Below are 26268 nucleotides of genomic sequence, written 5' to 3' on the forward strand. Positions count from 1 at the left end.
GATTACAAAACCTGAAAACATGCCTTAGGTGAGTCTCATGATGCCAATCTATGTAGCTTATTAGCCAGGACTGTAACAGGGTTCCAAAAAAGAGTGAGATAAGTTCATGGAGGATGGGTTCATCAGTGGCTATTGGGCAGGGATGGGGTCCCTGGCCTCTGTTTGCCAGGGAGTGAATGACAGGAGGTGGCTCACTTGATTATTCTGCTCACTCCCTCTGGGGCACTGGGCCGTGGCCACTGTGGGCAGACAGGACACTGGGCGAGATGCACCATTGGTCTGACCAGCATGGCCACCCTGATGCTCTTACTGAAGAGAACAGTACTGGGCAGTTTGATCACAGTCTGCATGTACCTATGTGGGAACCAGAAACTGGATAAAACTCTCGAGTTTAGCTGAGGAAGGTTTAATGAGAGCCCATGGCTGGAAGGTGACACTGTACAAATTCAGACTAGAAATAGGCCCACATTTTTAACAATGAAGGTAATTAAAGGACCAGCCTACGCAGCTATGTGGTGAATTCTCTGTCAGTGGGATTTTTTAAAACAAGATCGTTTTCTAGTTCAACCATAGCTAATGGATTTGAAGCAGGAATTAATTCAGGAAAGTTTTCTGTTATGCAGGAGGTCAGAGTATATGACGACAATGGACCCTTCTGGACTTAACGTGTTAATCTAAAAAGAAATTGCACACAGTATCAGTAAAATGCTCTGTGATCAGATTACGTCAATGGGGTAGTCTCTGGGTCCCATACTGGGCTGCATTTGATGGTTTTGCTCTGTTTCCTCTAGCACAAAGCTTAGATCTGGGTCAGAGAGGCTCTCCCTCTCCACAATATCATCAGATCCTTGCATGGCCCCTTCTGCAGTCCAGGGTTGGTGCTGGAGGCATAGCTGGGGCATCTCTGCCCCTCAGTGAGAACCAGCTGCACTACCAATGCCTTGATGGCCATTGGTAGCCAGAGGCACTCAAGCTAGGCGATTGGCCAGCACAGATCAGCTCTGGAAAGGTCATGTGCAGTCCTACCTCGCCCCCTCTCCCCCCCCCGTGCGCCACTCTGTGGCTTCAGCTTGAGAACTGGGTTTTGTGTGTCTGCACTTCATCTTGAAAATTCATTTTTATTGCAGAAGTAAAAGCAATACAGTGAAAGCAATAAGCAAGATCTTTGTAGCGTACGTAGCAGGCATAAGTCCTGCATCAGCTACTAGCACCAGATGAAGTTGAGCAGATTTTAATCTTCACAGAGACATTTTCTGGTGGGGGGGAGGGGGGCGGCTGGACATGGGTACGGATGACAGCCATTTTGATTAGTTAGGCACCACAAGGTAAAGCGGCTCCTGCAAATCCCTACTGTATCTGCACAAGCTGCACTTTGCCAGTCCACTATACTGGCAAACCACGCCTAGTGGGGGTGCAGCTTTGGCTAGCAAAACTGCCCGGGTGCTGGTATAACTTACACCCTTCCCCTCAAGCAAAACAACAGAGCTAAGTCAGTCACAAATCACTCTGCCTAACCTAGCTATGGAGTGGGCTTAGTCCTGCACGTAGGGCCAGTGCCTCAACGATAACGCCATGGGCATTAGGTAACTGAGCGCCTTTGAGGATGCAGCCCGTAGCCCCTCGGGCTTCAGTTCCCGTTTGTCTGAAGATGAGCTACCATTACACAGGCATTTCTTTCTCTGGGCTGTTTTATACCTAGAGAAAGGGAAATAAGTACGTGTGTTGTGCACCCGTCCTACTATAATTGTATTGGTAAAACATCACACCCCTAATTCAGCAGCCATCAAGGGTCAGATTTTTAAAGGTATTGAGGAGCCTAACTCCTACTGACACCAGTGGCAGCCAGGTCCCTGGGGCGGGGGCAGGCCTCAGTGCTAGTCCCACATGAAGGGGAGTTTTACCAGTGATAGCTGTCAAGCCCGTGTCCAGATGGCATCCTTAGGAGAGGTCCCAGCACATGCCACCTCTGTTGTGCTGGAGGCCTCTCCATGCTCCTGCAGCTATTTTTAGTGACTGCCCCTGCTCCCACCCCACCACTGGACTTTCCGCTTGTGGCTACAGATGTGACTCTCCTCACGCTGCAGTAAACTTCAGCCAAGTTGTGTGGTTGTACTCCTCGCCTGGCCGCAGCAGCACACTGGGGAAACGGGGCTGTGGAAAGAAAACCAACAGCTTCATTCTGACAGTGTCACAGCCTGGGGGTGAGTGCTGCCACTGCACGGCAAGAGTCATTTTCACCATTGGTAAAAAGATCGAAAATCCTTGTTCTCCTTTTCATGGCAGAACAGCCTGCTAAGGCGAGCTGGGTGAACCCGACAGCTTCCAGTTCCCTAACAAAGGACACGTAACGCTGGGACCCAACGGGCTCCATTTAACATCTGTTGCAGTCTCCTGGCTTGGGGGGGAGGGGGGGGGTTGTGCATTTATCCCAGCTGCTCCAGGCCCAGCTCTTCTGAGGGGGGAGCATTTTGAAAGGAGCAGCACATTGTTCTTCAGAGTTTGGCTGCCTGAGGCCAGCTGTGTTTTCTTGGGAAGACAGTCAGGGAGAGGGTATGGGTGAAGGGAGGGCAGGGCTGATTACTGTACCGAGGTTCATTTAGACACAGTTCAGAGCCCCTGGGAAGGATTGCAGGGTGTCCCTGACAGTGGCCCACAGAGCACCCGTGGGGGAGGTGGAATGGAGGGCTGCAGGGAGCCCCTGGTGGGTACAATGAACTTGCCTGACAAAGGGAACAAAGTGAGCAGCCCTCTAGTTGATAAGATACAATCTAGGGCCATGAAGGCATCACCCCAAACGGGGTGCTGACCAGTTCCAGTTAACCACAGGGGCTGAAGCAGCTCCCCGCCCACCCCAGCAGGGGGCTGCACCAGCCCCACCGGGCCCACCACAGGCAGGGGCTCCTCTGATCCACGGTGGGCCTGCCCTAACCCGCCCCCCCCCGGCTACAGGTTACATGCTGGGTCCCTGGGAGCGGGGCCAGCAGGGGCCGCCAAGCTGCCAGCATGTAACTTACAGCAGGGAAGGTCCTTCCCCAGCAGCAGAGCTGGCAGGGCAGGTTGCCCTGCTCCCGTGAAGACTGTGCTGAGCTTATTGACGCTTTATACTGCAGAGCCCTCAGCATGTGTAACCAGTGAGATTTTCAGTGGTTACACAGTTACCTACTTAACTGTTCACACCCCTAAGACAATCATTGACAATATCTCCTCCTCCTCCAAGCAAGGCATACAGCTATCTCCTTCCAGACCCAGCGTCTGGCCTGTGACACCTTGGGGGGAGGGACTGGTGGTGCATTTGGTTAATTTGTTCCTGGAAACCCAAGTCCAAACAGATCCCAGAAGGGGTGTTGTTTGTGGCACTCCTAGTGGAGTTCTGTCCTCACTCTGCAATCAATGCCCAGTTTGAGCTTTGTGCTCAGGCATGGGACATGACTGGGAAAGCAGCTGTGAAAGATCCCAGGGCACTCTTCCGAAGAGCTGGGGGTTGCCTTTCTTGGGCATTTACTTAGCCACAGCCTACAGAATTAAGGCCTGAGAGGTGCAGTTTCTCAAAGGCTTGTCTACACACACGAGTTGCACCACTAGCTCCCCTCAAAGTCAAAGGGATGCACCTTCCCCCAGGTATGGACAGTCACGAGGAACAATGGAGCTTTATGCGGGTTTAGCCAGTCCTGTGTAAGAAGGGAACCAGGCCATGCTGGTAGAAGGCCCCTTTACACTGGAGTAACTGCATCTCGACAAGGGGCTGCACACCTGAACTCATTCAGATCTACAGTAGACCAGGTGTCAGGAGCTGGTGCGTTTTCACGAGCATGCATGTAACTAGCCGAGGGAGCCCTTCCCCCCATGCTGGTGCATACTGCCAGCACACCAACAGTTACCTTATTGACAGCATCTGGCCAGTTCTGTGTTTCAAGGCAGAAGGCTGAATGCTTAGGATACACAGAGCCCCCTTTGCCCTTCAGGGAGCCGTCCAGGAAATTCCCAGTGTAGAACTGGATCCCAGGCTGTGTGGTGTAAACTTCCACTGTCCTGCCACTAGGGGGATGATGTGCCCTGTAGAATGAGAAGCAATTTGGTACTCAGGGAGCAGGCACAGAAAGCAAGAGGGGGAAGAAAGGAAACTGGGGAACAGGGAAAGAAGATGGTGCTGATTCCGTCTCTTCAGCCTTGCAGGCCGCAATGCAAGACTCTTTGCCCCAGGAATGGTGACATAAGAATCCTGCTAGACTGGAACCAAAAATTAGCCTGCAGCTCATGCAGTTTTGTAGGGCACTTGACTTCCCTGGCAGTTAGCACTGCCCAGCCCAGGCAGTGAGATAAGCGGGAGGACAAGCAGTGGCCAGGGCATGGCTGACAGGAGGCTGACATCAGTGGATGGCCTGTGGGAGTGGAGGGGAGCCACAAGACCAGGCATGGGAGAGGGTTAGAGCCAGGGAGGCATCAGTCAATGGCAGGGAGCCAGGGAAAACAGAAGCCAGCAGGGCAAGGAGAGAGGATAGCCCCCTGAATAGGGGGGTTCAATTCCCTGCCCTGCTCAAAGACTTCTACTGTGACCTTAACATCTCAGTCTGTCTGTGCCTCAGTTCCCCATCTGCAGGATGGGGACAGCAGCACAGCCCTGCATCGCGTGTCTTCACGTGTGAGGGGATATACTGAGGATTACTGTAGATGGAAGGGACAAAAGATCGGGACCTTCCTTCAGAGACTGCAGTCGATGATGTAGACCACAGGGTTTTATAATGTTTTATGTGATGTGCTTAACGTGTAGTGTGAGAATGAATGTTAAACAACCGTAACTCTGTTCTTCCCTGCTAAGCAGACAGCAGTCTTCTAAGCCCTTCATAAAGACACATCAGGCAAACTGCTTGTGTCTGTATCTGATGTCAAGAGAGAAAGATCAGCAGGATCCTTGTGATTCAGCATGATCACGCTGTTGCTCTTAGGAGTAATTAGTATATAGATTGTGTTATCAAGAAAATATAATAAATGAATTAAAAGTTTGTACTAATAGAAGCTTTGTATTAGGAGTTGGATTGATACCTTTTGTATGGACAACTGTACCCCTTTTCCCCTGTGTGAAATGATGGTGTGGTTCCTGGGGAGAGGGAGTGAATGGAATGTGAGGGTTTGGAGAGAGAACAACTTGAAGGCCCAATAGTGTCAGAGTCCAGACACTGAAAAAGGGGAGAAGGCTGGAAGACTCAGAGGCATCAGGGTACCATAAGTTGGGAAGCCATAGGGACGGCCTTGGAGTGTTAGGAGCAAGCGCTCCGTTACAAACAAGACAATCTTGAAATAACACTGGGAAGGAGACACCAACATACTGATGTCAGAGTAAAGAATAACTCCCAGATAAACAAATATTAAGCAGAACGGATGGTGATTAAGAGCTGACAAAGCAAAACGCATAGACCTAAGGGGGAGAAAAGCCCTATCAAAGATGGGGCATCTTGCATGAACCTTCGGGTCTGGTCTTGTCAACATCGGAGCGTCGGCCCAGACCGAGAGAAGCCTCCGCTCCTCCCCCTCGCCATTCACGCGCCTGGCCAGTGAGAGAGAGAGAGAGGGGGGATATGGCAATGACAAGACGCGCGGGAATGTTTTTATGAAGCAGATGCTAAGTGTATTCTCAATAAATGTGGCATGTTGCCTTTTCCCATGTGCTTGCTATAAGCATAACCATGACCCCTGTGCTGCAAACACCAATGGTGCAAACCAGAAGGCCCTGAAGCCGGGGAAGTACTGCTGCTTTACGCTGCTGATGTGATCAAGTCCCCACCTTGCACAGTAGCGTCGAGCCTCTGATTGCTCCAGGCAGAAGTTATGGTCAAAGCCAGGGAGCTGAAACTTCTGCAAGTGTCTTCCAAGTTCCACCGGCTTCCTCAAATCAAAAGCGGTGTCCTGCACTGCAGCCATCGTGCCTGGGGAGGAGAAAGCACAGGGCCTGTCTGTGAGCAAACAGCCAGTGTTAGCAGTTCACAGAGAGAATGGCCAGGCTGGGTCAGACCAAAGACCCAGCCAGCCCAGTGTCCTGTCTGCCCACAGTGGCCAATGCCAGATGGCCCAGAGGGAGGGAACAGAACAGGGAATCAAGTGATCCCTCCCGTCAACCATTCCCAGTGTCTGACAAACAGAGGCCAGGAACTACCCCTCCTGGCTAATAGCCACTGGGGACCTGTCCTCCATGAATTTAGCTAGTTCTTTTTTAACTCTGTTAGGGTGCGTCTACAGAGCACCGTAACACAAAATAAAATATGCCATCTGAGCTACGTAAATTGCATATCTTAGTTCAATGCTATTTTGAAATAGCTCTTTATTTCAAAATTTGGCGCGGTGTAGACAGCACCAGATGACAAAATAAGCTATTTCAAAACATCCCTTACTCCTTGTAGAACGAGGCTTACAGGGACATCAGAATAGAGGACCCGAAATAACGGGCTTACTGTGAAGGCACAGAATAGCTATTTCAGGATATTCGAGTACCCTTAATGTCCTGGCCTTCACAATATCCTCTGGAAGGGAGTTCCTCAGGTTCACTGTGCACTGTGTGAAGAAATATTTCCCTTTGTTTAAAATCTATTAATTTCATTTGATGGCCCTAGTTTTTGTGTTATAAGAACACGTAAATAACTTCTTCATTTGCTTTCTTCACACCAATCATGACTGTACAGACCTCTATCCTATCTCCCCTTAGTCATCTCTTTTCTAACCTCAAAAGTCCCAGTATTATATTATTTAATCTCTCTTTATCTGGCAGCCTTTTCAGACCCCTAGTAATTTTTGTCTGGCAGTAATTTTCAGACCCCTTTTCTGAACTATTTCCAGTGCCAAGATATCTTTGAGATGAGGCAACCACAACTGCACCAATGTTCCCTCTAATTTTTCCATATATGTGCAGAATAAATTTTGTTATGGGCAGTACGCAAGTGCAGATGAGCACCACCAATAAAAACACATGCTGCCAGCTGTGTGCATTCTGCCAATTACATGTGTGGCACCTGAATCTCTCCTGGGTGGGCATCCAAGTGCTCAGCTTACAGGAAATACTGTCACACAGTATTCAAGATGTGGGCAACCCATGGATTTATATAGAGGCAATAAGATACTCTCTGTCTTATTCTCTACTTTGCTTAAGAGCCTTTGGTGAGGGACCTTGTCAAAGGCTTTCTGGAAATCTAAGTACACTAGATCCACTGGATCCCCCTTGTCCACGTGCTTGCTGACCCCCTCAAAGAACTCTAGAGGACTGGTAAGGCAGGATTTTCCTTTACAAAAGCCATGATGACTCTTCCCAAACAAATTATGTTTATATACGTATCTGACAATTCTGCTCTTTACTCTAGTTTCAACTGAAGTTAGACTTACTGGCCTGTAATTACTAGGATCACCTCCGGATCCTTTTTAAATATTGGTGTCACATTAGCGATCCTCCAGTCATTGGGTACAGAAGCGGATTTAAAGGGTAGGTTACAAACCACAGTTAATAGTTCTGCAATCTGAGCTCTTTCAGAACTCCTGGGTGAATGCCCTCTGGTCCTGGTGACTTGTTACTATTTAATTTATCAGTTTGTTCCAAAACCTCTTCAGATGAGGCCTCACAAGGGACAGTTCCTCAGATCTGTCACCTGAAAAGAAAAGCTCAGATTTGGGAATCTCCCTCACAGCCCCAGCTGCAAAGACCAATGCAAAGAATTCACCGAGTTTATCGTCCTGGAGGGCTCCTTTAGCATCTCAATCATCCAGAGCCCCACCGGTTCCTTAACAGGCTTCCTGCTTCTGATGGGCTTACAAGCTTGCTATTGGTTTTGAGATTTTGGCTAGCTGTTTTTCAAATTATTTTTTGGCCTCCCTAATTATATTTTTATACTTCATTTGGCAGAGTGTATGTCCCTTTCTATTTCCCTCACTAGGTGAGAGGGTTACTCAACCTCTGCAGTAGCCAGCATGGTAGGCCTGTTGCTGCTGCTGGTGCATTCTAAGAGGTGCGCAGGGGTTCCAGTAGGGCCGAGCGGGAGGCAGTAGCCACTGGCCGGGGTGCCACCGAGGCATCATTGGTTGTGGCAGAGGAGTCCTCCTCCTAGGGGAGGAGTGCCTGGGTGAGAGCATTTGAGAGACACAGCTTCCTCCTCGCTATATGAAGGAGGTGCAGAAGCTGTTCCATGCGCTGGAGAGAACCTGGCCAGTGTCGGCGAGGGGTCAGTACTGACAGCAGAGTAGTGGGTCCTGGGGTCACCTTTAGCTGGTCCATAGATGTAAAAGAATAGGTTTGAGGCATAGGTGGCAGTGGGGTGGACACGCACCCTGGTAAGAGTCGAGCGTGGGGCTTTGGAAAACCTGCTATTTAAACGTGGCAGAGCGTGAGGTCTGCGCAGGCAGCCCCATGGCTGTCTTGAGTTTTTGGGCCACGAGGGTCTTAGGCTTGTTAGCCTGTTTCAATATTGAAGCCAGGTCCTGGGCCCCTGGGGGCTCAGTGGGTGATTGCAGCCCTGGCAAGCTCTTGCCCAGAGCCCCCACAGGGCATGGAACTGGCTTGGAATTGTGGGATCACCCTTCCTTGGGTGAAGGGGAGTCCCTGCTAGTAGCTGCATTTATCTTCTTAGATTGTCTGACATTGCCGCTGAGAGACTGTAAGCGGGATGCAGGAAAACCCCAGAGATTAAGTCTGGTCAGATCACTGTCCAAGCGAAACAGCTGTCTCGCTGGATTTGCTGCGGCAATCAGGGCTCTGTGAAGAACGCCCTGAAATACTCCACGTGCTCCTCAGGCAGCAGAGATAAGTGAATGCCCCTCTGGGTGTCAAGTTTCTTTCACAACTATAAAGGCCAAAACATTCTCTTCCTGTCACAGGAAAGCTGAGATTCTGCAGACGCTCAGAAAAACCCAGACAACTCCCTTCTCCCTGAGGGCTAGGGTACTGCCAATGCTATGGAAATGACAAGAGATTACTTTAGGTTCCAAGACACTGAGGGCAGTGCACCATCTGGACAGTGTACACAGACCCAGCCTAGAACAGGGGAGCTGGCTTCTCCACCTTACCGAGAAGCCTGCTTTGTCTCTTGCTGTACTGGGCTGGCAGTTTAGATTTCTGGATTCTGAGAAATAATGCCGTGTTACGGTGCAGCCTTTCACACAGTGTCTATTGTTTTCTCCTAGCTGTGTGTGGGTGAGGCAGCAAATCAGCATAAAGTGCACGCACCATTCTCCAGCTCCCCATTCTTCCTCAGGGCATGCTCTGATGTTCTGCCATGCTTTTCTGTTCTCCAGAAGGCCCCTAGAGCAACCCCCCTGAAAAAGGCAGAGAGATGCTAACATGCAAGCACACCTGCTTCAACAAGAGCACTGCTGTAGGTGGTTTCTCTAGGTAGAGGCTCTCAGACACAGCTGTCTCAGAACTGGGGACTGAGGAGCAGTCAGGTCTCTCAACAAGCAAAGTGCCACTCGTGCTAAGGAAGAGCAGGCAGGATTTTTCTAAACTCAGTCAACAGTAAAATAATTAAGCAGATAGAACATCTTCTCCCCGCCCAGTATCGCAAGCACACAATGACACTCCATCAAATCATCTGTCTTCAAAGTAGGGGGAATTTGGGATCAGAACTTCCAGGGCTGACTCAGAGTCATGCCAGTTCAGAGCAAGCCCGTTCAGTCTCAGTAGTAAAGCTGTTCTCATGGCCCTCTCGTATTGGTGTTACATGGTGCAGGCATCATTAGTTCAGCCCTGAGGATCTCAGACTGGAGACCCAAAAACAGACACAGCCAAAATTAGTAGCCACTTTCGAAAAGCTCTAAATCGTAGGGAATTAAACTTCTGAACCACGGGCCTAATTCTCCAGCCACTCCCACAGGTGTAATGCCACTGGTCTCAGTGGTGTTACTGTACACTGGGAGCCACGCAGTGCTAGCAGGTGTCAAACTGCCCCTTCCTCTGGGCCTTTTTACATTGCACATAATGCTGCTCTGTGTCAGGGCCTCCTTCAAAGCCTTTGAATTCAGTGAGAGGGTTTCTAGACACTTCAGTGGATTCTAGATCAGACCCTCAGTCAGAAGAGAGATGCCTTCCATGCCTCTGAAGGCTACATGCCATGCGATGGGGCCGGGCTCTCCAGTGTGAGTCTGCATGTTGTCCCTCAGAAAAAGGGCAACTCTCCATTCCACTAGGCTGAAGGGAGCCAAACAGGGAGAGGTGCGAGGTGCGCAGCCGTAACAGCTTGCTAGGCCTACGTGAGTGCCAGTTCCCAACACAAGGGCTACTGGTGCTATTTGTGGGGTCTTGTTCCCCTTTCCACAGTCACAAGAAGCAGGGTGACCTGGAGCAACCACTTCCCCTCTGTATATCTCCCCATCTGTACACTGTAGTAACAAGCACCAAGCCAGGCCTCATAAACCTCAAGTACCACAGCCTCCAACCACCTTGTTCAACTCCATCACTGTAAGCTGCTGCTGCAGGCTGCCGAGACCTGCACCTCCTGGCCTGTGTGAACCAGCTCCACTCTTGTGCGACGAGGCTGATCAAGCCCACTCACTGCATGTTTTCTTAGTCATACCCACACAACCACTTCCTCCACATCCCTTCTCTCCACTGCTTCGGAGCACTCCTGTAGCTGCTGTCCTGTGTCCTGGCAGCAAAACACGCCTCAACCATGCAACAAGCCAGTGGGCCAACCATCGGGAACAAGACACAGCAATCTCCTACAGTTGGCTGGAAAGACAACTGAGCGCAACCCAGGATTTAAATGTATACCGGAATTAAAGAGCAGGTGAAGGCCTCAGCGGTTTAGCTTAGATGCAGCAGATCTTCAGGTCCCCGTGCAACTGTGTGGCATGTCTCGGACAGGACACTTAGAAAGCTCTCCTTGGGGGCAGCGTACCTTCTGTAATCCCTGTGTGCCGTATACAGTAGGTGCAACCAGCTCTGCATCACCTGTTCCAGCTGAGACAGAAGCATCTTGGACTCTGGTGATCTCTGGTAAAACAGTCCCTACAAGAACACTGTGGCTGGCATAATTTAGAGCAGCCCTGAGAATTCCAGAGATAAACTACCCACGAGTCAGCCAGCCAGCCATGACTGGGACATGGGCAGTCTTACCTAGTGGTCAGAGCAATGGCAGTCAGATGATAGGAGGTGTTCCAGAGCAAGCCAAGAGGCATGTCCACCACTGCAGGCAGCAGGGGAGTCCATCTTGTTGCACAGACACTTCCTAGCTTCTCCTCCTGAGGCAGTACTTCCAGAAGGACTGTGGTAATGCACGCAGGCCTACCATGTCTGCTGGGTATGTGTCTGCCCTCTTGTAAACCAACGTTCCTGTCTCTGTTTGCCTAATCCCGAGGCTGTGAGGTTCTGCAGGGACGAGACATTACCTAGTGCCACTTTTCCCCATTCCCTTTGCATCCTGCACAGCTTGGCTGGCCCTCAGGATGTAGCCCAAAAAGCTGCTAGATACTCATCACTCCACTGACAAGCACAAGCCGCCATCTTCTTATTGCTGCGCAGAACAAAGACAGTGATTTGCTGATTGGGGAAATGGCCGAGGGCCAAGGCCAGGTAGAGCTACCTCCAACTGTAGCCTTTGATTCTAGAAACACACCATTATCTGCGCTCACTCAGGATCTAAATTCATGCTCTCTCTGTGGTTGAGTTTCCAGCACCCAGCATTCTGTGCAACACTTTCAGTTGCATCAAGCTCAGCATTTCCCGTCTCCTGACGACTGCTCATGGTTTACCGTCAAGCACCTTCAGCGTACGGGTCACAAGTCGGCTATGAATAGAGCCGGATCTGTACACACGGCTGCAATGAGGCAACGTCTATTTCAGATCACTCGGCTCTGCTATAAATCACCATTGCTGCTAGACTGTGGCCTTGTCCAATCACAGGGGAGCGTGTTGGAGCACAGGGACTGCTGAGAAGAGGCCCCACCAGAGGAGCAAGGGTTATGCAGAGCCATGACTCCGTCCCTAACTACCAATCAGCAAAGATAGCTAGCTATGTGAGGGCTGTATATACACTCCGTAAAGAGGCACAGTACGGTCTTGCCAGGGATCTCTGGGACAGAAAACTGGATCTTACAGGCATCATCACACCCTTTGAAACTAACAAGAAACTTCTGAATGATTTGTTCTGCACATCAAGAGTTACACCCACATATAGTGCCAAGGGCTATGTGATCAAGGAAAAGTGCAAGGAAAACAATGGCCCAAACTCCGCCAGTACCGCGGATGGAATTCACCATGTCTCACATGCTGCACTCAGAGCACAGAGCAAGCTACCCGGGCAGATGAACACTAATAATGTAGGAGTAAGTGCCATGACAGGTGACAATCCACACAGTGTAGGAGAACATACCCTCAGGAGCACTTTTGAGGTGAAGCCCTAACATGCACACTTCAGCACATGAACAGGTGATCACGGGAAACATCTATCTATAGACTTAAGAACTGTGCATCTGTCTGTCTGTGAGCCTGTTTGTTCAAGAACTCCTCCTAAACAGTAAGAGCTAGGGCCACCAAACCTCTTCTAACTTACAGCTAGATCAGGGTTTGGCTGTGCCAAGAAAATGGGAAGTGCTGGGAAAACGAGTTTTCCACAACTGGTGGGGTAGGGGGGAAGAAAAGACCCCTGGCAGCTGGGGGGAGGGGGAAGGGGCTGCTGTTCGGAGAGATGCAATAGGGAAGTGGCCACTGGAGGCAGCGAGCCCGCAGGGGAGAGCTATCCTGCAGAGTGACCACTGGGGACAACCACACCACCCAGAAAGTGGCCAGCTGGAGACGGGGCTCCACCATCTTGTCTGTCACTAGCCCAGATAAGTAGCCTCCCGCTCCAAACCCCCTCCCCTGGCCCTTGGGCACAATACTGGGGAAGACAGAAGGCCCCTGGTAACCAAGAGGTTCCGGGGGGGGGGGGGGGGGGGGGGGGGGAGAAAAGGCCCCTGGCAGCTGTGGGGGGAAGGCCCCTGGCAGCTGGGATCTCCCTCCAACCTAAGCTCCTCACCCCCACTCCTCACTCTCACATCCCCCACACTCCCAGCCTCCTGCCCTGCCCCCACGCATCCCCAAGGCCCTGTCCTGAGTCCCGCACCCCCCACCCGACGTCTTCTAGCCACAGTAGCAATGGAAGAAGTAGAGCGCCACGGGAGAAGAATGCAGCCATGGCCTGGCACGCTAGCGAGAAAGCCAGCGGGCAGAGGGGCGGAGGCGACTGAGCAATCTCTCCTCTTCCAGAGCCCTTTGAGCCCAAGCCTCCTTGCCCATTACAAGCCAGTGAGAACTGGAGGGGAGATTTTCAGAGGCCCAGATGGAAGTTTAGTGCCCAGCTGCCCTTTCTTCCCAGGCACCCACTCCCCACGCCCTGCAGCCCTTTCCAGCAGGACACTATACCGCAGAGCAGGTGTCAGACGCTGCCACAAACACTAGAGGCACAGTCTGTGCGTGGGGGCCACAGTGGAGCTTTGTGCAGACTTCTAGGACCATTTTGTAAGGGGCTATGGGTTTTTTACCACAAGCAGAGGCCTGAATACAACAGTTTCTCCCTTTAAAGAGACCCTCCCTCCACTCAGCACAGGCCTTGACAATAGGAAATGGTGCCACAGAGCCAGTGCCACATGCTGCCAAGCAGATTTCGAAGCACAGGTGTACCAGTGAGAGCAATGTAGGATCAGGGCCTGAGATCACAGCCCTTGCTTGTCTGGCCCAGCGCGACCGTCTGTGATCAAGTTTTGTTTCAGCTCTTTCCTGTCGACTGCCAGGTTTTTATTTGCTGGGGTTTACTGCTGTCACGGGTACCTGTGAATGGAATGGCAAGTTCCCGTCGCTTTGGTGCTCAGAAGTCCCTGTTCAGGGACATTTCTCTCCTCACCTCACTGCTGACTGCCCTGACATTTCCCATCTGCTCACTTGGAGCTCAGCAGTTGCTTTGCACCAGTTCTTTGCAAATGCTCAGAATCACTCTTTATCTTACAAGTTGTGTGTTTTTGTGGCTTTTGATCCGATCTAAATAGAGAACTCTACTGAATACAGCAGAGGGGAGGAAGAGTCGTTTTAAAAAGAGAAACTGTTTTATTCAGGTGTCTATTTATGCTAAAAAAGAGATCCACACAAAATGGTTTGTAAAATATACATAACCTCCACCAAGCACAGTATAACCATCAAGGGCTTTGCCTTAAGGGATTCATTATTCAAAAGGTTAAAATCAAATAAATATAGAAAACAGGAATATCAAGCCAAGGTGCAAATAAAAACGTTCTAACCAGCAGGTAATTGCTAACTTTGACATTGCTTGAAAAACATGAACACCCATTAAACATTACACTAAGGTCCCAATTCAGCAAGGTAAGTCCCTTGCACACAGCATGGGCTGAAATCTACACATCAGCAGTCCCACTGAAGTCAACGTCCTTTGGTGTGTGAAGCCCAGGGAAATCTGAGGTGCCTACATTCAGCCCCTTACTGCACTGGGTCCTGGATCCAGAGGAGATGCAGGAAAAGTAAGTAGACTCACTAGCTCTACTCACACCCCTGCCCCAGATGCAAATCAATGGGACTTGCCCAGAGCAGAGCCGGAAGGCATATCGTGCAGACTTGCAAAAACGTCAAAGAAATAAAACCTACCAGTTCCAGCTACGTTCTGTTAGCCGAGGCTTACAAGAAACACCAGCATACCCGGCACTCCCACCGCACACACACACACACGTATCAGACCCCTGCGTGAACAGGGCACATGCGTACATGCACACACCTGTCACAACCTGGGTGGACAGAGGGGAACACAGCTTGGCATGAAGGGTCTCTCTCATTCTCTCACATGCAGTTCACACCAGACACTCCCTCCCTCCCACACATGACAACCGTGCCACTCTATCACTGCTCACCCCCCCCCCCCCCCAGGTCAGATCCATGGGGGCTGGATGCAGAAGAGTGAGGGGTCTCAGTTGGGGGCCACATCAGTGAGGGTTGGGGGTTTGGAGAGGAGATTTTTTGCTTCTCACTTGCGTAGTCCCCAACTGATTTCTCTGGGGGTCAGTGACCCCTGACCCAAAAAAGGCTCCTCACTCCTGCCTTAAATAAAGCATACATTGAAACCTCTTGTGCTGGACATAATATTTTACTTTATTTGAAATGAAGTTTGATAAACTAACATGAGAAAGTTTAATAGTTTAAATTAAACCGTTCTCCCCAGCTGCAGCACCAGCAGAATGGCTGGGGCGTAATCGTGTAATGAACAGGGAATTTCCAATAGCAACTGGTAGTCTGCGGAAAGGTTTGCACTGAGGCGGGGGTAGGGATGTTAAGCACTAGTCAACTATCTGATAAGCAAATACTTACCGGATAGTCAACTAGTCGCTCCCCCCCCCTTGCTGCCTATCAGACAGAGGCAGCAAGTGGGGGAAGAGAGGGGTACTTCAAAGTGGCAGCCCCGCACAGAGCCTGTGCAGCGCTGCCCCTTTGAAACGCCACCACGGCATTTCAAAGGGGCAGCGCAGCATAGAGCCCGGGATCAGCTGTGAGGCACTGCCCCCTCCCATCCTGCCCCCGCAGCCTGATCCCCTGCATCGTCCCATACCCTCAGTGCAACCCCTGCCCCTCCCATCCTGCCCCCGCATCCTCTCTCACCCTTCCTCCTGCCCCCACATCCCTTTTTCATAGACGGGCACTATATTTATCCTTTTCTCTATGGCCTGTGGCTGCAGCTTGCGTGGGGAGCTGTGGTGACAGCAGCACCTCTGCCTGCCGGGGAGGGGGGGATGGGCGAGAGCACCAGCCCCATCAGCAAACCTGGTGAGCTCAGGCAGCCACAGCAACAAGCTGCTCTTCTGCTTCCCCTTCCAGTGGGGCTCGGAGCCCCCAGCCATCCAGGCCAGCAAGGGACAGCGCGGGGCCACGTGCCAGGCGCCAGAGTTCCCTCTACGCTGCGCACTTGTGTGCACAAAGGAAATTTCTACCTGCCCACCTCCTCAGCAGAGCCACGCAGCAGCGTGGTGGGAAGGACGCTTGGGCTGGTGGGGCTGGAGGAACCGCCTGGCTGGCAGGCGAGTAGGCTGCTGCTCCAGCTGGCCAAGGCTAGAGGAATCACGCAGCTGGTGGGCAGGAGGGAGGATGGCTGCTCCAGCTGGCTTGAACTGGAGGAACCACATGGTTGACGGGCAGGTGGCTGCTCCGGGCTGAAGGAACCACATGGCAGCCCAATGGGCGGCTGCTCCGACTAGCCGGGGCCAAAAGAACCACATGGCTGGCTGGCAGGCAGGTGGGGGGCTGCTCCAGCTGCCTGGAGCTGGAGGAACCACGTGGCTGGTGGGCAGGATGGGGGGCAACTACTCCAGTTGGCCGAGACTGGAGGAACCAGATGGCTCGTGAGCAGGTGGCTGCTTGGGGCCGGAGGAACCGCCTGGCTGTCAGGCGGGACGGCTGACAGCTGCTCCAGCTGTCCGGAGCTGGAGGAACCACATGGCTAGTGGGCAGTCAGCAAAATAACACATGACAGAGTAAAATTAATCCCCATAATGAATATGCAAATGAGAATATGCAAATGATCCACCAACAGTTGTTTAATGAGTTTGCTGGTCTGTGGTATAAAAAAGGCGGGGAACCACTGTTCTAGGCCGATTTCATCAGGCCCTGGTGACTTACACATTACTTGGACAAGTTATATCTTCAACTTACTCTTTCCCCATTTTAGCTTCTGAAGCAACCTCATTTTCACTGGCATTCACTGTGTTAGGTAACCCAAAACAGAAGTCATTAAGCACCTCTGCCAGTTGCACATTTTCTGTTAGGCTACGTCTAGACTGGCATGATTTTCCGCAAATGCTTTTAATGGAAAACTTTTCCGTTAAAAGCATTTGCGGAACAGAGCGTCTAGATTGGCATGGAAGCTTTTCCACAAAAGCACTTTTTGCGGAAAAGCGTCCGTGCCAATCTAGACGCGCTTTTCTGAAAAAAAGCCCCGATCGCCATTTTCGCCATCGGGGCTTTTTTGCTCAAAACAAATCTGGGCTGTCTACACTGGCCCTTTTGCGCAAAAGGGACTTTTGCCTGAACGGGAGCAGCATAGTATTTCCGCAAGAAGCACTGATTTCAGACAGTAGGAAGTCAGTGTTCTTGCGGAAATTCAAGTGGCCAGTGTAGACAGCAGGCAAAAAGCACCTGCTTTTGCGGAAAAACTTGCCAGTCTGGACACAGCCTTAGTGTTTTTCTCTCTCCATTGAGTAACGGGCCTATCTTGTCCTGGATCTTCCACGTGCTTATAATATATTCATAGAAATGTTTTCTTGTTTTCATTTCTGGCTCTAGCTAGTTTGAGCTCATTTTGTGGGCTGGCCTTTCTAATTTTGCCCCTACATACTTGTGTTATTTGTTTATAACTTTGTTACCACTTTTTGCAGGTTTCTTTTTTATTTTTATGTCATTGAAAATCTCCTGGTTAAGGTCAGGCTGTCTCTTGTCATACTGCCTATCTTTCTTATGCAGGTGAATAGTTTGTTGTGCCCTTAATAATGTGTCTCTTAAAAACTGCCAACTGTCTTCAATTGTTTTTTTCCTCCTTAGACTTGCCTCCTACGGGATCTTATGTACCAACTCCCCGAGTCTGCTAAAGTCCATCTTCTTGAAATCCATTATCTTTGTTTTCCCTTTTGCCATTCCTTAGAATCGTGAACTCTATCATTGCATGATGACTGTCACCCACACTGCCTTCCACTTGTCCATTCTCAACCAGCTCCTCCCTATCCGACAATATCAAGTCTAGAACAGCCCCCCCCCCGTAGCTTTCTCCACCTTCTGAAATAAAACATTGTCTCCAATGCAGTCCAACAACTTGTTGGATAGTCTGTGCCTTGCTCTCTTATTTTCCCTACAGATATCTGGGTAGTTGAAGACCCCCATCATCACCAACCAAGTCTTGTGTTTTGGATGATATTATTAGCTGTTTAAAAAAAGCCTCATCCACCTCTTCTTCCTGGGTAGGAGGTCTGTAGTAGACCCCTACCATGGCATCACCCTTGTTTTCTCCCTTTTATTCTTACCCAGAAACTCTCAGCAAGTCTATCTCCTATTTCCATCTGAGCATCCACAGTCATCCATAGAGCGTGGGAACATCACCCATCAGTGCTCCTGGTATCTGAGCATCTCGGAGGTTAGATGGGGAGGGCCCTGGTGATTTCCATGAAGGTTTAGCTGCCAGTGCTTTGTTGGCAACAACAATTTGAGGAAAACCCCGCCCTCCATCCTCCTCTCTCTGCCGCAGCGTCTGACACTTCACAGATGCCTGGGCTGCTCTGACATTTGACTTTTAGTTTCAAAACTGATCTGGAGCCGAGTCAAACCTTTCAGCATCTGATCCATGTTTTAAACATGCACTTGCTCAGCATGAAGGCAGTTCATAACAGAGGCTCCTGGGCCTACTCCTCAGCTGGTGTCAGTCAGTGCAGCTTGAGTGAGACCGCAGTGGAGTCACGCTGACTGATGCCAGTTGAGGATCTGACCCATCCCACGTAAAACAAAGCAAGCTGGCTGGGATTCCCATCATGCAATGACCAGGCTTGGAGCCACAGGTTATCTAGGTACAGCTTGAACAGGACCTCCAGCTCATTTGGAGAGCTCGGCTACAAAAAGCCTAAAACCCAGTGACTAGCCCTGCAGCCCGAGAGCCGAGCGCAATGCAGATGGTTAGTTTGTGGATCTCTCAGGTGCTGCAGGACCATTCGCTGGATTTCCGTTTTTTCGATTACAGACTAACCCGGCTCCCCTCTGAAACGGTGCTACAAAAGCAGGAGTAAGCCAGGCACTGCAGGAGGAAGGAAAGGGGCAAAGGAACCAGATCCGAGCACTCGCAGCTACTCACAACAGCACAAGCAACAGGGCTAGGGGCAGGAGGTGGAGATAACGTGGAGCAGGCCTCCCAGGCTGGCCAGACCTAGTAGTGCTGGCAAGGCTTGGGCTAGTGCTCTCAAAACAGCTGTGGGACGTGGTGACTCAGCTGGAGACTTGGACTGGCCACCCCAGCTCAAGCCTAGGGGGCCTATGGCTAGCCTGAGCCTCTCCAGAGCTGCAGCGTGGTCACAGCCATTTTCACCTTGCCAGTGCAGACTGGACGCTCACTCCCAGCTGCAGCACAGACCTACCAAAAGCAGCACTGGCTTCCCTCCCCATTCGTTACACCATGGAAGCATGGAGTCCCGTGATGGTATGATGGAGTAACTCGTACTTGTGTCCAGCAGGCTGCGGTCCTTCCCCCGGACTCCTCGCATACCCCGTGGCAAGCTCAACCTGCCTGCCTCATTTACACGGTACTAGATGAGGACAGGGCTTGTTCCCGAGAGCATTAGCATCTTCCCTTCTCCCGAGACATGATGGGGCAGAGAGCTCTCACCTCCAGGAGAGCCTCGCCTGCCTGCCTGATCCCTCTTCCTGTATCTCTGATAACAAACTGAACCCCCCTCCTTGGTAATCGGTTAATTACCTCATGCCCAGAGTGGTGAGTTAGCCTGTGGCTACTCACATTGTGCTTTATTCACAGAGGAACGTTGCAGGCACCTATCCATTAGTTAATGTACATCACCTTTCAAGAATGCTAAATTTAAAAAAAAATAAATAAATAAAAAAATCAGTTAAGGAGGCCAAATCCCCTCTAGTGAAGGCAACTTCTCAGGTTTCTTTCTTGCATGTGGTATATGGAAAATGTCCATCTCAGAACACATAGCTGTGTACAGTAATTCCGCATTTAACATGTGCCCGCTTGACATGTTTTCGTGATAGCACAATTTTTTTTTAAGGGAACGTTTTCTGAATTACACGACCGTTCCCAGAATAACACAATTTCCCCAGCCGGCCCAACACCGGTGGCTGCACGGGGCTTCCCCCGCCTTCCTGCGAAGCGGCGGAGGGTTCGCCACGCCGTTCTCCAGCAACCTCCCCGCCCCTTCGCCGGACGCAGTGTGGGTCCTGGCAGACCCGTCACAGGGGCATGCTCCCAACCCGATCCCCCTCCCTTCTCCTTCCCCAGAGCCAAACACCTCCCCTCCCTGCTGCAACCCAGTCCCCTTCCTCCCCCAACCTTATGTCCGGGTCCCAACAGACACCACCGCTTGAAACGCAACCCCCCCCTTTTCCATTATTTTCAATGGGAAAATTGACCCCGCATAACACGTTTTCACTTAACACGATCATTTTCTGAAACATATCTATAGTGTTAACTGAGGAATTACTGTAATCTATTTCACACCCACATCTCTGGGACAGACCAGAATGACGTGTTATCTCACCAGGTGCACTTTGCATGGTCTAGGTGTGTGAACTCTTTATCTACTGCTGTGTCTCTGCACGGATGACACAAGACTAACTGATACACACGAGACCACAGAGCCTCTCGTGTGGTACAAGGCAAAAAGCGTTAAGACTTTTAGAACGCCACTGAGCCCTTCACAATTCATCAACCCTTTGTCTGATCTTTTTAACTTGATGGCAGGAGCTCAGATGAGGCCCTCGTGTAACATTTCAGTTTGGAGACACATGCAGCTTTGGGGGGATTTGAAATGAAGGCCATGTATGCATCAGGCTCATCCACTACAACCTCAGTTAAGCACGAAGCAGATACCTGCACCACAGTGGAGAGCGAGGGCTACAAGGCCAAAAAGCCAATCACACGAGGGCTCAGGGCACCGTGAGAAAGCTGCTAACCGGCCCCGCTGGTGTATTTACTCATCGGCACCACAGCCATGGAGCCTCGCGGCTCCCCTTGGCTGCAAACAGAGCCATGGGAGCTGCGAGGCGCTGGGCACCGGGACGTAAACCCACCGCTGGGGTCAGTTCTCAACTTTCTCCAAGTGGTTTCACAGGCCACTTTGCAAAACACTGGGAATCATGCTCCAGCTGTGTTTGGATGGAGCAGGAGTCAGTTCAGTGTCAACTGCAGAGCGGACTCTCATCGGGTGAGCCACTGGCATGTTGCTCTGGACCCCTGCACATGCCACATTAGGCTGTTTGCGAACAGAAGGGTCAAACCATGGCTCTAATGGAATAAGAGACTCCACTTATGTTTCAGAACGACTTTCCTTGCCTTAAAGCCCGTCCTGCTCCCAATGAAATCCCCACTCTGCCCACCCTCAAACAGACGCAATTCTCAAAGTCACCAACCAGTAGGGATCAAGGTGTCATCCACAGGCAAGTAAGAGTCTGCTTCTATGGAGAACTCGTGGTCGTAGATATCGCGTGAGCCCTAGGAGACAATGAAAGAAATGCTTAGGCTACACTTCACTCCGTAGCTGAGTCCAGATGCCTGTGCAGGGTTTTATCAAACCACATGTTCACTGACTGCGAACGCCTGCAGAGCGAGCCCATGTCACTGGATTACACATTCAAATGGGAGGGACTCTGAATTTCCCTATAACTATGGCACAGGCAGTCTCCACATCACTCAACAGGCAGAGAGAGGCAAAAGCAACTATCATGATCCCCAGGCTTAATCATACTCCACTACTTAATACAGTCGCAGCCTAATCAATGCTCTATACACAGCCAAGAACAGAAGTCCTGTCAGGATGACTGACAGCTTGCATGCAGCGTGCAGCAGATATACCAAAAAAAACTTGCCAACAGGAACTTCTACGCCTGCAGCGTCCCTCTGTGTCTGCCTGACCTGCGCTTCCTTCTTGTGTGTCACCCTGCCCAGCACGCAGAAGGAAGTTACGAGGCAGAAGGTGCCATATAAAACTTATGCTGGACATTTTCTTGGGCCCAGATCCCCAGAAGTATTTAGACATGTAGGCCCCGCTGTGGGTTTTTTGTGGATCTGGCTCTTTGACTTAAAGGCTTGTAGGACCCTTTTTTGTTCTGTGTTTGTATTCTAAAAAAGTTGCAAAATTTAAAAAGCTAATATGCAGGCATTAATGACTACACATGTTAATGATTTCACTAAAATCCCTCATAAAAGCAATAGCCTTTTCCAAATCAGGCAAATTCTCATATGGCTAAAACAATCAAATCTTTACCGCAACAAAAAAATTATCCATAAGTTACTTCAATTATGCAGTTTTCTAATTTGGCCACTACAAAGCCAAGTGATGGCTTACTATTAATTACCAAACTTAAATCAAGTAACCAGGGGGCCCAACAGAATTGCCGGCGCCTGGGCAAAGTGGGGCGGGCCAGCTTTGTGGTTCTGTAAGGGGTGGGGCCTCAGGAAAAAGAGGGCGGGGCTGGGCAGGGCAGCCAGCCCTCCATGCCTCCCAGAGTGTGCTGTGCTGTGCCATCCCCCTGCTCTCAGCAACGCCTGGAGCATGCAGCACAGTGCTCCAGCTGCGATGCACAGGGACGAGGGCTCTGGCTGCCACCGTTGCTGAAGTAGTGGTGGTAGCGGCAGCCGGGGGCTGCAGCCCCTTTGAATTGCTGGGCCCTGAGGCAACCGTCTCCTTTCCCTGCCCTCCACCAGCAGGCCGACAAGCAACTAACTATTGTGCAGCTGTTGTAGCCAAAACGCCGAACCCCTGTAAATCCCAACGCAAAATGGTTTTCTGGCACGGACACGGCCAATGACCACCAGTCAGGGCCCATTTTTAAGAAAAGTCAACAACATCCACATTACACAGGGAAGGGGGTGAGTGTACTTCCTATCTCTTGCCCTCACATTTTAGAACAACGAAAGCACATTCTGCCCAGTCTTACAAACCATGTGTTCTATTTCAATATGTGAGTAACATCAGTTTAGCAACAAAAACTTAGCAAAATAATCTAAAATGCCAAAATAAACTTTTACATATCACCCAAAAACCCAACCAAACCTAAAGGGTAGCCCAACAAAGTACATTTTGTTACTAAAGGAGATCAGAAGGTCTCAGGATGGCAGATGATGTGTGCTGTGCTTGCAAGTCCTTGTTGTAGAGGGCAGAAGTCCTTCTGAACTGGGGAAGGAAAGTTTTCTTCTCTCATGGTTGGGATTCTTTCTAAGTACAATATAGGTCTGATCTTGCTTCCACTGAAGTGAATGACAACCTACACCACCTCCATCCCTTGCTAAAATAGGAGCAAGATCAAGCCCTAAAATATGTCTCAGTTTCTAAATAGATTAACAACTACCCACACAGAGGGACACACACATTGAGGTGTTTTGTCTGCTCCACAAAATGTGAGTAAGCTAAAAATTACATTTGTTTCCTTGACCTTATCATTAACCAATTAAGTACACACTGAAGATTACACTGCAGTTGTTACGACATTGATACAGTTAAAATGATATTCTAAAAAGGTCTCTTTCTAGCTAGCGTCTTTCAAAGAGCTTTGTTATCTAACTGTAAGACTGAAACAAGGTTATCAGATGCTACCCTCACTGCACAGCGGTACTCGGAAGAATCATTTTCTCTACCTTTGCCTTCATGCCGGGTTATAAATGAAAACAAAGTGCCATTGAGAGGCAGTGTGGCCCACCTGGCAGGGAAGAGTGACATTGGCTCTGCTAGCAACTTGTTGGGTGACCTCAGGCAATTCACTTTCCCTCTCTGTGCCTTTGTTTTTCCCTCCTTGCAGCTGTTCTCTGTGGTATCTGGTTAGATTGTGAGCCAGGGCTCACACCTGGTCTTTGTCTCCACCTACCCATAAGAGTGCCCTGATCTCAGCCAGGGTGCTAGGCACTAGTAGAATGAGGTCAACACTAAGGCGACAGCGGTGCCAAGTGAAGTACCTAGGACACCTGCGTTACTGAAGCAGAAGTTATTTAACCCTTTGTTAGCTGACTGGTCTCCTGGCCCAAAACAATGGGAAGTCCAAAAGAGCCGTTCTGCCATGCCTTGTGGTGACCGCACCAAGCTTCATTTTTTGCAGTCAGGGAGTTTAAGGCCAGAAAGGCCCAGGTGATCATCCAGTCTGTCCTGTATCTCTCCGGCTTGGGAATACAAATAGACTCAGAGTCACAGTAGTTTCTCCTGAAGCCAAATTAGCTTCCCGGGGCATGTCTCATCCCCGACTGCCCTGAACCTTTGGACTGGGCTTTTCTGAACACCCACACCACAAGTAGCCCCAGCCTCTCCCTCCCTTACCAACCTGCACATGCCTCTTGCTCCCTCTCCCTCCGCTCCCTCTCCCTCCGCCCCCGTACTAACATATTAGTTCTACTCCTGCAGCAAGCTAAGTAAGATCACTGGACAACACAGCTCACGAGAGAGTTAGGAGTCTACATGCTAGACTGAAAGAGACATTGAGATGAACTGTGTCAAGGGCCAAGGATGATGAACTTACCTGGCCTGCTAGATTGAAGTAGGTATGGTTTGTAAGGCTAACCGGAGTAGTGTTGCTGCTTTGCGCCCGGTAGTTTATTGCTAGTTCTCCGCCATCAAGTGTGTAGGTCACCCAGACTTTTAACTCCCCAGGATACCCTTCCTCACCCTCTGGGCTCCTTCTGAAGAAGCGTATGCCATTTACCAGCACCTCGGGGGTCCAGAGAACCTGCAACATCAAGTTAGTTGACATTCACTTCATTTCTCTACCCCTGGAAACCCACATGCAAGATACATGACACAGCTCCATTTCCTGAAGCAAACAGGTCTCTCAGAATTCTTATTTACAGCTGCAGTGACACAGAAACCATAGTTAGACAGTAAACTCCTTGGGCTAGGGGCCTTTTGTGTTCAGTGCTTGTAGAGTGCCTGGTACGCTGGGGTTCTGATCCAGGACTGAAGGTCGCAAGGGACAGGATAATATGAATCATAATGCTTTACTGAACAGCACCCCTCTCTTGTGCTGCCTCATGGATTTGAACATGGAAAGAGGAGGCTGCCAATCAGTATTAGTTCCCATTTGCTCAAGGTCCTGTATACTTCAGATACATAAACTAAAAACAGATTTACATACTGCATTTCAGAGAGATCCTACAGTTTACATTCAGGAATCACTTAGCTCACTCCAAGGGTAGGAACTCTTCAGCGGCACACAGTGTAAGTCCGGAAGTGAAAACAAACACTGAGTACAACTGAAAAGACTAGGAGCAGCTGAAGGAACAGAGCAATTGAAGCTGGAAAGTCCAATCGGAGTACTAGGGATAACTCTCGGACCAGGGATATAAACGATAGGGGAGTAGAGTCACTCTCTCAACTACTCACTTCCCCTCCCCCTTGCTGCCTCTGTATCAGAGGCAGCAATAGGGGAAGCAGGAGCCAGTGCTGGGGGTAGTCAGCTTAGAAGCCAGTTCCCCCAGCACCATCTCTGGGCAGAGGGGAGGGCAGAGGAGGCAGAGGCACAGTGGGGGACTCTGCACAAGCTAGGACTGAAGCAGTCCCAGCTCACGCAAGATCCCCGAATGCTGCACCTCTGCTATTTAATTGTAGTAAGAGCCGCCTGGCTCTTACTGCATTTATAAGGTGGAGCCAGAGCGGGGGTAGTGAGCACCCCCCCATCAACTACTCAATCAGCTAATTAAATGTTATACTGATCAGCGGGGTGTTAAGTAACAGGATTGTGAGGGTACATCTACACTGCAAAACCCACACCACAACAAGTCTCAAGAGCCCAGGTCTGCTGCCTAGTTGAATCCCAGTATTCTCATATCCCTTGGTTTCATTCTCCACGTTCCCTAGTCAGCTTCCTTCTAGTCAGAATGCTCTCTACCTGGCCAAGGTTGAAGAGGCCTTCGCACACCCTTCTCTTTGCAGGTGTGCATGGTCTTGACCCAGGCACAGAAATCAAATAATCAGATCAACTGTAAAGTGTCTTTCTGCAAATGGGACTGCTACAGCCGATTTGTTTGCTTGTCTCTCCAGCCAGAAAGAAGATAATAAAACTACAGATTATCCTGCCTGGGGACCATGAACTGGATGACTAAAAGCTGACCACAGCACTGAGACCAGCTAGATGACAATTGGCTCTGCTCAACATCACTCAGCTAGTCGTAGCGTATAGGTGTTACACTGACGACTCATCCAGTCCTTGTCGACTCTGGCCACAGACCTTTGGCCAGCATTCTGACTTCAGCGCCACCGAGTTTAAACACTGGGCAGCTTTCAAATGTAGACAAGTACTGGGAAAGACTTACACTATTTGAAACTCCTTTTTTAGCTTTTGTAGACGCCATCTGACTTTCCTGAACAAGTAGTATTTGGGATAAAAGATGTCTTTGCTAAAATTTCAGCACCTGCAACTCTTCGGTATTGTCCTCAGCACTCGCGGGTATTTGAGACATTTCGAATGGGTTCGCCAGGGCTGATGTTAGGCTTGCTGAGGCTCAGGGCCAAAGGCCACACCCCATCATGCAGGGCCAAAACTGAAATCTGAGCGCGTCAGCCCTGGGGGGCGGGGCTCAG

At 50.3% G+C, this 26268-nt stretch overlaps 1 protein-coding gene across 2 annotated transcripts in view; it reads right to left on the minus strand.

Annotated features, from left to right (window-relative positions):
- Positions 1 to 1098: 1098 nt before the first annotated feature.
- GALM (galactose mutarotase) overlaps positions 1099 to 26268 on the minus strand; it is a 33618-nt gene continuing 8448 nt past the window's right edge. For both annotated transcript variants that reach the window (XM_075925833.1, XM_006112620.4), the window contains 5 exons: positions 24212 to 24418; positions 21119 to 21200; positions 5780 to 5921; positions 3879 to 4053; positions 1099 to 2151 (listed from right to left, as the gene is read on the minus strand). In XM_075925833.1, the coding sequence (XP_075781948.1) occupies positions 2074 to 2151; positions 3879 to 4053; positions 5780 to 5921; positions 21119 to 21200; positions 24212 to 24418 (684 nt within the window). In that variant the 3' untranslated portion in view covers positions 1099 to 2073. The remainder of the gene's footprint in view (positions 2152 to 3878; positions 4054 to 5779; positions 5922 to 21118; positions 21201 to 24211; positions 24419 to 26268) is intronic.

Source organism: Pelodiscus sinensis, chromosome 3 (genome assembly GCF_049634645.1).
Source record: "Pelodiscus sinensis isolate JC-2024 chromosome 3, ASM4963464v1, whole genome shotgun sequence".
Taxonomy (NCBI): Eukaryota; Metazoa; Chordata; order Testudines; family Trionychidae; genus Pelodiscus; species Pelodiscus sinensis.